The following is a 12,930-nucleotide window of genomic DNA, read 5'->3' as shown; positions in this document are numbered from 1 at the left end:
GACAAAGTAAGAAGCTCTCGGACTAAAATGGGTGTAAGATAGGGATGCAGTGTTTCTTCCCCGATGTTTAACCTGTACATTGAAGAAGCAGTGAGAGAACTAAAATATCTTCCCGATTGGCATTAAATCCGGGGTGAAAGAATAACAACTATTTGATTTGTTGAAATTGCCGGACTCATAGAATGCGAGGAGGAATGGACATTCTGATAAGTAGAGAATATGTATTGAGAGTGAACCGAGGAAAAGCGAAAGTAATGAGGAGTACCAGGGATGAATTAATGATAGTGATCAGACTTGGGGGCCATGATTTAGACAAAGTGAAGAAACTCTGCTAACCTGGAAGGAAAATAACGTACGTCGGACGAAGCACGAACATAAAAGGCAGAGGAAAAGAATTTTCCTAATATCAAACAATGACCTTAATTTAAAAGGTAAAATTTAAAGATTAAAATTCCTTGATTTATTAGCATATCTTATCGATATTGTAGTAAAGTTTTAGCTAGAGCGCTCTTGTAATAAATTTTTGTTTGCAATTTAACTTTAATTCCTCAGTAATGGCTCATTCCTCATTCTTCAAATTTCTTCTTCTGGGTTTGTCCTTTGAGCCTTAGTCCATTTTTACACAACACTGAGTCACAAACTGCTATTGGAAGGAGATTTTTTACGCATTTCAGGTAAAAGTTTGGCTGCAGTTTCAAATATTTGAGAGTCATGTTTAAATTGGGTCGCGTACACCTAGGTACCTTCGTATCTAAATAAACTGTACAATTCGCAGTCTGTCACTTCTCAGTTAGCTATAATAGAACGCTGGTTTTGACTATAAAGCCACTATCGTATCTATGAGAGGAAAATAATAATAGTGGTGTTTCAGAATTTTCGAAACGTGAGCGTGAAGCACAGGAAAGTAGTAAGCCAAGCCGAGGCTCTGGTCCCGGAGCACCGTTAGGTGACGGACTGCCTCTCTATACCGTTGCCTCTTCTACTGCTGCTGCATGCTGATGAGCTTACCGCACGACGATAGCACAGCACCTGTCGAGGTGGCGCAGTGGTTAGCACACTGGACTCGCTTTGGGAGGACGACTGTTCAAACCTGAGTCCGGCCATCCAGCTTCGGTTTCCCGTGATGTCCCTGAATCGCTTCATGAAAATGACCAAATGGTTCCTTTGGCACGGTACGAAAGAGTTCCTTCCCTAATCCGAGCTTGTGCTCTGTCTCTAATGATCACGTTGTCGAAGGGACGTTAAACACTAATCTCCTCCTCCCCCTCCTCATGATATAACAGCTGACGTCATATTTGATAGCAGCCTCATCATTGCTATATTTCTTTTGCATGCATTTTATTTCTTGTCATCTGTACCTCCAGGCATATTTCGCGTTTTACTATTCGACGTCCGCAGCTCGTGGTCTCGCGGTAGCGTCCTCGCTTCCCGAGCCCGGGGTCCCGGGTTCGATTCCCGGTGGGGTCAGGGATTTTTCCTGCCTCGAGATGACTGGGTGTTGTTGTGTCGTCGTCGTCATCATCATTCATCCCCATTACGGTCGAAGGAAGGCAATGGCAAACCACCTCCACTAGGACCTTGCCTAGTAAGGCGGCGCGGTTCTCCCGCGTCGCTCCCCTACGCTCTGTAAAGAGGTATGGGACATCATCATCATTACTTTCGACACGGTCCTTTGAGTTACACTACGTTTTCTTACACAATTTTACTAAACTTGCTATTACATGTAATTGCCACTGGTACTTATGTAATAGGACGTATCATGAATCATCAACAAATAGTCATTGTGGTAATGGAGCGACATGCCAGAGACAAAGGGGAAATTGCCATAGATTCGCCAAAAAATTTTACTTGGCAATAAACCTTACTTTTGACAAAACTGTCATACATTTAATTACTCTACTTAAACATTTTATTATTAGAGAAGTGTCACCGCTCTTCTCGCCTGAGTTACTAAAACTATGAATTATAGCTTTCATATATTATAGTCATCATTGTTTTTCTGCAATGGTAGCAGGTCCTTTGCGTTTCCATTTACGGACGTCCACCGCTTGCTTCTTAAAGCTGCTGTATAGTATATTATCTAGGATCTGAAATTTCTTCTTGCCTCAGTTGTTCTATCCCGCGTGCCCTTCTACGACTATTCTTACAAGCCCCGCATCCTTTTTTTAATTCATATTCGAAACAGTTTCTTCCTTATTTTTAACACTTTCTGTAATTTCTTCTGCTTTCTTCTCAGTTAATTATTGGGTTTATTGGTAATCAGTTGACTTAACGGCCACTCGTCCTGCCTCTGCATTTATGAGGCAGTTAGCTAAATTTTTTAATGTTTTTATGTAAGAGGCTACAAAATAATGGAAACGAAGAATTCTGATATCTTGGAAGCAATATTACACCTTGCGGTCGAATCAAGGATGATACAAGACCAGCAGAGGCAAAAAAGGAATTCCTGGCCAATTACTACTATCTACATTCGCCTTAATTTGAACAAGAAGTTTCTTGGAATGGGAATTTAGGGCATGGCATTGTATGGAAGTGATTGGTCATTGGAAAAACGGGAGATGAAGAGCTTCGAAGCATTTGGGATGTTATTCTGTAGAAGGTTGATGAAAATTAGGTAAATCATAAGAAATGAAGTTCTCCACATAACTGGTGAGGAGAAAAATAGGTAGAAGGACCGGAATAAGTCATTAGGAAATAACTTTCATAGTACTAGAAGGCCTTGTATAAGGGAAAATATATATGGGAAAAAGAGACATTAGAATATATCCGACCAATACTTGAGGGGTTAAGTGCAAGTGCAATTCTCAGATGAAGACGTTACAGCAGGAGAGTAATTCCCAACGGGCTGCATGAAAGCTGTTAAGAGTGCTAAACTTCACACTCCCCGACATTCCGAAAGAAGTTACAAATTAACGTTCATGATTGGCGAACTGTGAAACACCTGAACTTTATTTTGATCTCAAAAATCCGGTGATAGCAGTTGAGCCAAACAACTGTTATCTATTGTAGCTGTTTTATTTATTATTTGTTGTTGCGCATGTAAACTGGTTTTGTATTAACTTTGGAGCCTGTCTCTGTTCTAGTGTGAGACTGAACAATCGAATGCTGTACTTATGTAAACACTGTCTAATGAAAAGAGTCACTGTATCTATTTGAAACTGTGGAACTATATTGCAATCAACTTTTACCAAAAATAAATAGTAAACATAATGTATGTGCGGCGCAGCGAACAGTGCTACTATTCGTGATTTCACAGTGCTTTTCTTGTAATTCCAACACACAGAAAGTAACAGAGGAAAAATTCTACATAAAATTACAAACAGAATTTCCCAAGCATAACTGTCCAAAATGCTTATGTAACAACTTCTCTGCAAATTTACGTATCAAAACTAACTAAATAAAATCCCGAAGTCTAAATAATACATACGCGAGGACGTAATGCTGCACTGTAAGAACAAGTGTGTCTAAGAAAGAAATGAAATCAGAGCTGAACTTCACCTAGTGACAAATTACACTACTGGCCATTAAAATTGCTACACCAAGAAGAAATGTAGGTGATAAACGGGTATTCATTGGACAAATATATTATACTAGAACTCACATGTGATTACATTTTCACGCAATTTGGGTGCATAGATCCTGAGAAATCAGTACCCAGAACAAGCACCTCTAGTCGTAATAACGGCCTTGATACGCCTGGGCATTGAGTCAAACAGAGGTTGGATGCCGCGTACAGGTACAGCTGCCCATGCAGCTTCAACACGATACACAGTTCATCAATAGTAGTGACTGGCGTATTGTGACGAGCCAGTTGCTTGGCCACCATTGACCAGACGTTTTCTGTTGGTGAGAGATCTGGAGAATGTGCTGGCCAGGGCAACAGTCGAGCATTTTCTGTATCCAGAAAGGCCCGTAGAAGATCTGAAACTTGCGGTCGTGCATTATGCTGCTGAAATGTAGGGTTTCGCAGGGATCGAATGAAGGGTAGAGCCACGGGTCGTAACACATCTGAAAAGTAACGTCCACTGTTCAAAGTGCCGTCAATGCGAACAAGAGGTGACCGAGACGTGTAACCAATGGCACCCTATACCATCACGCCGGGAGATACGCCAGTATGACGATGACGAATATACGCTTCCAATGTGCGTTAACCGCGATGTCGCACAACACGGATGCTACCATCATGATCCTGTAAACAGAAACTGGATTCATCCGAAAAAAATGACGTTTTTTCATTCGTGCACCCAGGTTCGTCGTTGAGTATACCATCGCAGGCGCTCCTGTCTGTGATGCAGCTCATGGGTTACCGCAGCCATGGTCTCCGAGCTGATAGTCCATGCTGCTGCAAACGTCGTCGAACTGTTCGTCCAGATGGTTAATGTCTTGCAAACGTCCCCATCTGTTGACTCAGGGATCGAGACGTGGCTGCACGATCCGTTACAGCCATGCGGATAAGATGCCATTCATCTCGACTGCTAGTGATACGAGGCCTTTGGGATCCAGCACGGCGTTCCGTATTACCCTCCTGAACCCACCGATTCCATATTCTGCTCACAGCCATTGGATCTCGACCAACGCGAGCTGCAATGTCGCGATAAACCGAAATCGCGATACGCTACAATCCGACCTTTATCAAAGTCGGAAACGTGATGGACACGAGGGATCACAACAGCGTTTCACCAGGCAACGCCTGTCAACTGCTGTTTGTGTATGAGAAATCGGTTGGAAACTTTCATCATGTCAGCACGTTTTAGGTGTCGCCGCCGGCGCCAACCTTGCGTGAATGCTCTGAAAAGCTAATCATTTCATATCACAGCATCTTCTTCCAGTCGGTTAAATTTCGCGTCTTTAGCACGTCATCTTCATGGTGTAGCAATTTTAATGGCCAGTAGTGTGTTACACGTTTCTCATAACCTAAGATTCTCCCAAGACTGGGAATTCTACGGTTAAGTTGAAAAACGTGCGTGTGGCCTACTGTGTGAACGGTGCTGTCAGCGCTTACGTTGCTGTTGCGCAGGAAGACGTTCTCGACGTCGCCGCTGACTCCTGAGGGCCTGCGCGTGACGTGCACGTTGGACGTGGCGGCGGACCCCCAGTGCTACGACCCGCTGCTCTGCTACAAGCTCATCCTCATGTGGACCGAGGTCCTGCTCGCCGAGGACTACTCGCTCGGCGACATCATCATACTCGATCTCAAGGACTTCACCGCCTCACACGTGCTCAAGACCAGCGTGAGCCTCGTTCGCAGCGTCGAAATTATATTCAAGGTACGTTACTCTAGGGGGCGTTCAAAGAGTTTCCGTTTGACGGTCTCGCTGCAGCCTATATGTAACGTAGCTCGACTCCGATGCGGTTATATAAGCACCGTCATTAGGCAACGGATTCCTGTGGCAGCCCAGTTTCCGACGTGCGTGCGGTATCTGACCTCGTCAGCTCAACTAATAAACCAGACTTGCTCTGCCTAATTATTGTTGTTGTTGTGGTCTTCAGTCCTGAGACTGGTTTGATGCAGCTCTCCATGCTACTCTATCCTGTGCAAGCTTCTTCATCTCCCAGTACCTACTGCAACCTACATCCTTCTGAATCTGCTTAGTGTATTGATCTCTTGGTCTCCCTCTACGATTTTTACCCTCCACGCTGCCCTCCAATGCTAAATTTGTGATCCCTTGATGCCTCAAAACATGTCCTACCAACCGATCCCTTCTTCTAGTCAAGTTGTGCCACAAACTTCTCTTCTCCCCAATCCTATTCAATACCTCCTCATTAGTTACGTGATCTACCCACCTTATCTTCAGCATTCTTCTGTAGCACCACATTTCGAAAGCTTCTATTCTCTTCTTGTCCAAACTGGTTATCGTCCATGTTTCACTTCCATACATGGCTACACTCCATACAAATACTTTCAGAAACGACTTCCTGACACTTAAATCTATACTCGATGTTAACAAATTTCTCTTCTTCAGAAACGATTTCCTTGCCATTGCCAGTCTACATTTTATATCCTCTCTACTTCGACCATCATCAGTTATTTTACTCCCTAAATAGCAAAACTCCTTTACTACTTTAAGTGTCTCATTTCCTAATCTAATCCCCTCAGCATCACCCGATTTAATTTGACTACATTCCATTATCCTCGTTTGGCTTTTGTTGATGTTCATCTTATATCCTCCTTTCAAGACACTGTCCATTCCGTTCAACTGCTCTTCCAAGTCTGCCTAATTATAAGATACATTTTATACCATGTACTTTCATTGCATCAGTTGTTTTCTATCTCTGCATGTCTCCGCAATATCCTTTCTTTCTGGAGTGCTAGTTCTGCAAGGTTCGCAGGAGAGCTTCTGGAGAGTTTGGAAGGTAGGAGACGAGGTACTGGCAAAAGTAAAGCTGTGAGGACCGGGCGTGAGTCGTGCTTGGGTGGCTCAGATGGCAGAGCACTTGCCCGCGAAAGGCAAAGGTCCCAATTTGGAGACTCGGTCCGGCACACAGTTTTAGTCTGCCAGGAAGTTTCATACCAGCGCACACTCCGCTGCAGAGTGAAAATCTCATTCTGGATTTGGTGTTACACTCGTCTGGTAGGAGACGTTCCCGGGGGCCGGGGGAGGGGGAGGGGGTTCCACTGGGGGCCGAACCGCACAATAACCCTGGGTTCGGTGTGGTGGCGGTGGGGTGAGTGGACTGCTGTAGCCTGTTGTGGGATTGTGAACCACTGAGGGCTACGGCGGGGACGGGCCTCTCCGTCGTTTCTATGTCCCCACTTCAATACACAATTTTCGGCTAAATGCGTTTAGACCCAACTATAATATGCTAGTAGACCTTACACTATCAAGTAAGTGATCGTTTATTTCATCATAGCAATATAGCGACACGTAATTTACGATGTAGCACTGGGAATGTGGTGGGCCACTACTTATATTTTCACATTCCAGTTAGGTTGTTTTCGTAGCTTTTAGGTGTTTCATATTGAATTTTCCGTTTACTGCACATATTTCAATTATTTTCTATCATAAATAGCATTTACTTTAAACACGTCCTAAAATTTTTACAGATCGCATCATTTATTTAAAAATTTTTACTTTGTCAGTCTCATTTTGCCCAAGAACAGTGCACTGAACGACTACGTAAGCTTTTCATTCACAAAATCTGCACTCGGGACTGAGGAGGATACGGAAACTTGAATTGTAATAACGGTAGTAACTGCTTCCCATTTTCTGTAACTGGTTCCTATAGCTGTTACTATTCGGTTAAGACTGTTATAAGAGCAGTTAATATAGCTGTAGCCGAGCTATGAGTCCTACTCTACAGGAACCTACAAGAAAGCCAACATCGCTCAACTCGTTTGACCGAGGGTGCGGACACAAAACAAAAATACCACAGACAAAATAACTACTTGTATGTCATTCACACAAGTAGATACACTGATAGTAAAATTTGAGTGCTGATGTGATGATAAAGTGTCCCTGGGAATAGGGATAGGTAGTGTTGCAAAGTATCAACAAAGCGAGGAAGCAGTCTACTTTCAACAATTTGTTTTCTTTAACTTCCGTTTTGTAATGTCTGCAGAGTAATGAAGTAGCAAAAACTATTGTCTTCCGTGTAAATCACCATATCAACACTCTTATAGGCGAAAACTTATGTAAAGTCCTGGCACTGAAATAGTTACTTATAGTACATACGTTATTTTAATGTGATGAGTTACTGCAACTCAAGTATCAAAGAGATAAATCGAAAGCTGTTATGAACCCATGTGACATACTTTAAATGTTTATCTCGGGAATTTTGTATTGACAAATCCCAGTTAACATTTCACGGTGTGATGGCATAGATTTTAGCTGATCCCTACCTGCGATCAACGATATCTTCGTCCCGTAAACGCTAGTCTGGAGCAACTACAGCGATGCTGAAGTCCATAAATCACGTGGGTCGACTCCAGAACCTAACAATACTGTGACGTCTTCTTCAAAGGGTCACACTGTCAAAACACCATAAAAAATTAAAAATCAGTTTTCACTGCTCCACCGTAAAACGTGACAAGACAGAATTGACCGCTGATGGTAGAAAACACCACTCAGTATTAACCTTGAACAGCTGTCTACCATACTCTTTTATTATATAGTTCGCCTACTTATTCACACTTCTCAACGTCAAACAGTGTTTGAAGCTCAGCCCGTTGATATAGTACCAATCATCACTGCACCTAACCATACAATACAGGTTCCTGGACCAATGGCAATAGTTTACCGTGCTCGTCTTGTCAGTATGAGCTCAAAGCCTCTTTTCGAATGTAAATTACACTCATATATCTATTATGTACACACTAGGTTGATTTGTGACATAGCTGATTTATTCTAATGTACCACCGGACGTCTGACAGGTTCCTACGATGGAAACTTTCGCAGTCTTTTCTCTCGTCTAAATCTTCTTTCCTCTGCTTCTCTTACGGTATCCTCCTCTTGCGAATTCGCCGTCCTCTGTAAATTATTGCTTATTAGAAACCACATACTAAATGTATCTGGAATGTAAATGTTTATTTCTCAGTACCACTGTCCTTGTCTTATATCTTCAACAAACCATATTGCTGAAAACTATTCCCTCTTCCCTTTCAGTTGTGTTCAATGGCTTGTCGGGGTGACTTCGTCCTGTAGCAGCCGGATAGGTAATATCAGCAACCGAGGTTTATTATCTTTCACTACCAGTCACCCCTCCACCACTACAGCGGATAAACTAGACCGTGCCTGATTTTATTACGGTAACTTGAGAAAGTATCTCTGTAAACAATTACTTGGGAATAAAGAATAAATACCTTTTACTACTGTGATCTTCTTTTCCTACACTTTATAATAGAAATTGGGAGCGTGCTCGCGAGCGCGCGCACGCACACGCACACACACACACACACACACACACACACACACACACACATGCTCAAAAAGATATAAACATTACGTAAAGTGAAAATATCGTGATGTTAGCAATTATTATTCTGATATCGTATATCTATTTTACTGCTACGAAAAAGTATCTCTGGTATGGGTATTAAAGATTTTTCTTTCTATCCCGAAATAAATTGAAAATTCTTTTACTTATGAAATGTTATTTCATCAGGCTCAAGCCAAAGCTAGTACAAGCTTCTGTTACCGTGGTTTTTACGTATAAATAAATTTTCAACGATCAGAGCTAACTGGGCTGTGGTAACTGAAAATGGAACTTCGTAAATAACTTTAAAATACATATTGTCCAGAATGTAGAGAGCGAAAAATGAAAGAAATCAAATTTTGAGCTACTTTTATGAATTTTATTAATATAGAAAAATACCCGTAGAAAGCATTGGCCACATTTATATAAATGATAAGAAGAGGAAGAGGTTCCGTTTCACAGTAGAATCAAATGTTTAAAATTCAACACTGGTGATTATTATTTAACGGTAATTCAACTTTCATGAATAGGCAGCAAGCATCTATACATCGAATGGCGTACGGAACGACAAGAGAAGACAAGAGCTAAGCAACAAGATCAAAAGACCGGTGATAAGATAAAGATAACATAGCGTCTTTCCTTTATATAGCAGCTCCTGGAATCTTTGTGTGTCACCGAGAAAACTAAAGTTTAGATACACTACTTGTGATAAATATTCTTTCTTGAGCATATATCACTGTAATTACTTTTACCACTAATTACAAGCATCACACGGGATGTGAGCCGACATGGGAAGTATAATATAATAAAATAATGGGATGGATGACAATAATATGTTGAAATGCGTGGCTTTTTGAAATGTATTGAATTAATGAGATTAATTTTTTGGCATGAATGACAAGCACAATAAGCTGAGCTATGCCTGGAAATAAGTTCGTATTAGTTCATATTATTTTGCAGGGAGAAGTGGTTTCTTTCTCCACTGTATATTTGTGCTCACCCTTCTTTGTAATGCTACGTTTAGTCGCCGTGTTCACCTTCGAAGTCTTCACCGTGTTCCCATTGAGCTTATCGGATCTTCGTAATTTTCCAAAGTACACAGGTGGGCTTCAGTTCTTGTAATTATCGTAATATTTGAAATAAAAACTCACACGACCTTTCTGTAAATAAAACAGTACTGTATTTTCTAAACGGTGCACATATGAAATACATACTCCTCACTTATTCATAGCGACCCCAAAATGGCTGTCTACAATTACTCGCTTAAAATGGTGTGCTTCTCACTCGTTTACTAGCTGAGCGCGAATCCTTCCTTCCTCCTACTGGTACAAGAAAATCTCCTCTCTTTTTTAACAACTGAAAATCAAAAATACATGACGATAGGCATAGGCTCTATGATGGGCTACCGCTTAATCTTTTCTCTTTGCATTTAAAGAAGACGAAACCATAAAAGGAATGCAATAGGTTTATCACAGAAGGCAACGGCACATTGTACCAAGGTGGCTGCTTCTTGCTCATTTCCCTGTATTTCCTCATTCCCATCGGAATGAAACTTGCTTCGCCTGATATTGGGGAATGAGCAATTTGTACTGTATAGTTTACTGTACTGAATACTTTTCCGGAGTGCTTGTAGGTACTAAATGATTCAGAATACATGACATTTTGCTTTCATTTCGTTTCATGTCCTCCAGTGACTTCAGGAACGGATGCAGCTCTGCCGTAAATAAGACGTGCTGATAATGAAGCCGAATCCTGAAGTAGGAATCTACAAAAAGTGGCTATTACTTGGTGAACAGTCAAATGGTGCACGCCTACAATATTTGGGTTCGTAAAGAATATGGTTACATAAAGCCTATCACGTCTTCTGTCAGCAAGAGTAGATGAAATAAAAGGCAATTAAGACAACAGAGGACATGACGAATCTATTGGTAAGAACTTCATCTCATCCTCGGAACTTCTGGTAGAGTGTTCCCCCTAAAGTGGGTCTCGAAAATGGCTCGACGTTCTGCCAACCCACATCAGTCTCGCTGCGTCTCTGGAACTCTGTGTAGTCGTACTCGATTTCCACACCACCACCGTCTTGTTTGCGTAAGCCGCAGCTACGCTGAATTCGAGTGTAGAAAATCCGTTAGCGGCAAAAGATCTCGACAGGCAACAGGTTATGTAAGTACTGCGTGGTAGCAACAACATAAATTTGGCACATTTCGGCAGTGTTAGTTTCTGTTTCAGTGCTTGCATTCAAAGACGCCAAGAACACACTGGTTTTGCTGACCTCGTTTAGGAGAACATTTGAATGGAGATGTCACTGTGGTTTCATTCTTGATTGCGGTGATATTTGTCCTATTCCTAGGCATAATACACAGGAAAAATTTTCAGTATTTCCAAATGAGACTTTCACTCTTCCTGACAGATTAAAACTGTATGCCAGATCAAGACTCGAACTCGGGACCTTTGCATTATTTTTTCAGAGTGTGTGTGTGGGGGGGAGGGTGTGTGTGGAGGGACGGGGGCAGGGGGGGGGGTTAGAGTTGTAGAGTGCAGAATATGAATGTCATAGTCTCGGTCTGGCACACAGTTTTAATCTACCAGGATGTTTCATATCGGTGCACACTCTGCTGCGGAGTGAATGTTCCGTTCTGCAAACATCCCACACGCTGTGGCAATTGCCAATATATTTATAAGAATGCTTAGAATTAAGGTCTGGCCAATAGCGTCCTCCTTACTTTGTAAATAAAAACGCCTTTCCCTGCAGCTACTTAATTTATTTTTCGCAGACGCTTTTGGCCTTTTTCTTCCTGTAAGGCATCTTCAGTGGGATCTACAACGATACAGTTTTCTTATTTGTAGATCATCAAGCAGTTCATATTGCGCTTTTTATGTAAATAAGTAAATACTTACACTTTGTTGGCGCCTGGGTTTCCTCTCATCTAGTTAGAGGTCCCACTAATACTGTATTTCCGAAACATAAGCACAATTTTACATTCCGAACTTTTTCTTTCACACTATTCACCATGTTACTCCTTTTTTGTGGTGCATTATTACTATTTTGCCACTAGTTATAGTGTGCTTTTAACAACGTAAACATAGTGGCGTCATTATGTGTTTCCTCCTGTTTGGTTTGTTTATCTACATGTTGCCAACCTAACAAAATATATATTGAAAACTAACGTCTAATCATGACGTCTCTCTCTCTCTCTCTCTCTCTCTCTGTCTCTCTGTCTCTCTCTCTCTCTCTCTTTCTTTCTGTGTGTGTGTGTGTGTGTGTGTGTGTGTGAGAGAGAGAGAGAGAGAGAGAGAGAGAGAGAGAGAGAGAGAGCTGAAGAATTTGTAGATGCTTTTTTTTCAGTGTCTGTGTGTGCTGGGGGAGGGTCCGTGGCTTGAGTTCTAGAGTGTTGAATATGAATGCAATAGCTTTGAGAGAGTGGTGGAAAGCCTTGTAAATCAGCTGACATGAGTTTTCGTTTAAATGTTCTGTGGAGGGGTTGATGGACAATTGGGTGAAAAGGTGTTGGGCAATATTATCATTATCATTATTGTCATTGTTACTGTTACTATAATAACAATCCTCTCTTGGAGTGTTATTCTGTTATTTTATCCATTAGTGTAAACAATGAAATTGTTTGGCATGTGTACAAGATCATTCAACAGATTATTCCTTTCTGCTTTGGTTTTCTGTACGTGGTAATTTTCTTGCAGGTTTAGGAGGTGTTTTTTATTGTTGATTCTAATTACTTTCATGTCTTTTTTTCTAGTGGTTGGTTTGTGGTTACGTTCCCTTAGGTGTTTTGCAAATGTGGAGAGGTTGCCCCATACTTCCAGGCTCTCATGTGTTCTTTGTATCTGACATCAAATGTTCTACCTGTTTGGCCTGTGTATCTGCCATCACACGTGATATACTGCAGTTGTTGTATACCTGCTTTCTGGTTTATATCTCCGGTTTTTTATTATATGTGTAGTGTGTTTCTGCATAGAATTCTCTGTTTTGTATGCTATTTTTACTCCGCATCTTTTGAAAAT

At 41.5% G+C, this 12,930-nt stretch overlaps 1 protein-coding gene across 2 annotated transcripts in view; it reads left to right on the top strand.

Annotated features, from left to right (window-relative positions):
• Positions 1 to 12,930, top strand: part of LOC126259837 (alpha-tocopherol transfer protein-like) — a 126,648-nt gene that overhangs the window by 63,903 nt on the left and 49,815 nt on the right. For both annotated transcript variants that reach the window (XM_049956889.1, XM_049956890.1), the window contains exon 4: positions 5,018 to 5,267. In XM_049956889.1, coding sequence (XP_049812846.1) covers positions 5,018 to 5,267 — 250 coding nt within the window. The remainder of the gene's footprint in view (positions 1 to 5,017; positions 5,268 to 12,930) is intronic.

The sequence above is a fragment of the Schistocerca nitens genome, chromosome 5, assembly GCF_023898315.1.
Source record: "Schistocerca nitens isolate TAMUIC-IGC-003100 chromosome 5, iqSchNite1.1, whole genome shotgun sequence".
Lineage (NCBI taxonomy): Eukaryota > Metazoa > Arthropoda > Insecta > Orthoptera > Acrididae > Schistocerca > Schistocerca nitens.
Note: the sequence above shows the minus strand (reverse complement) of the source record. Positions and strands in the feature narration are given on the sequence as shown.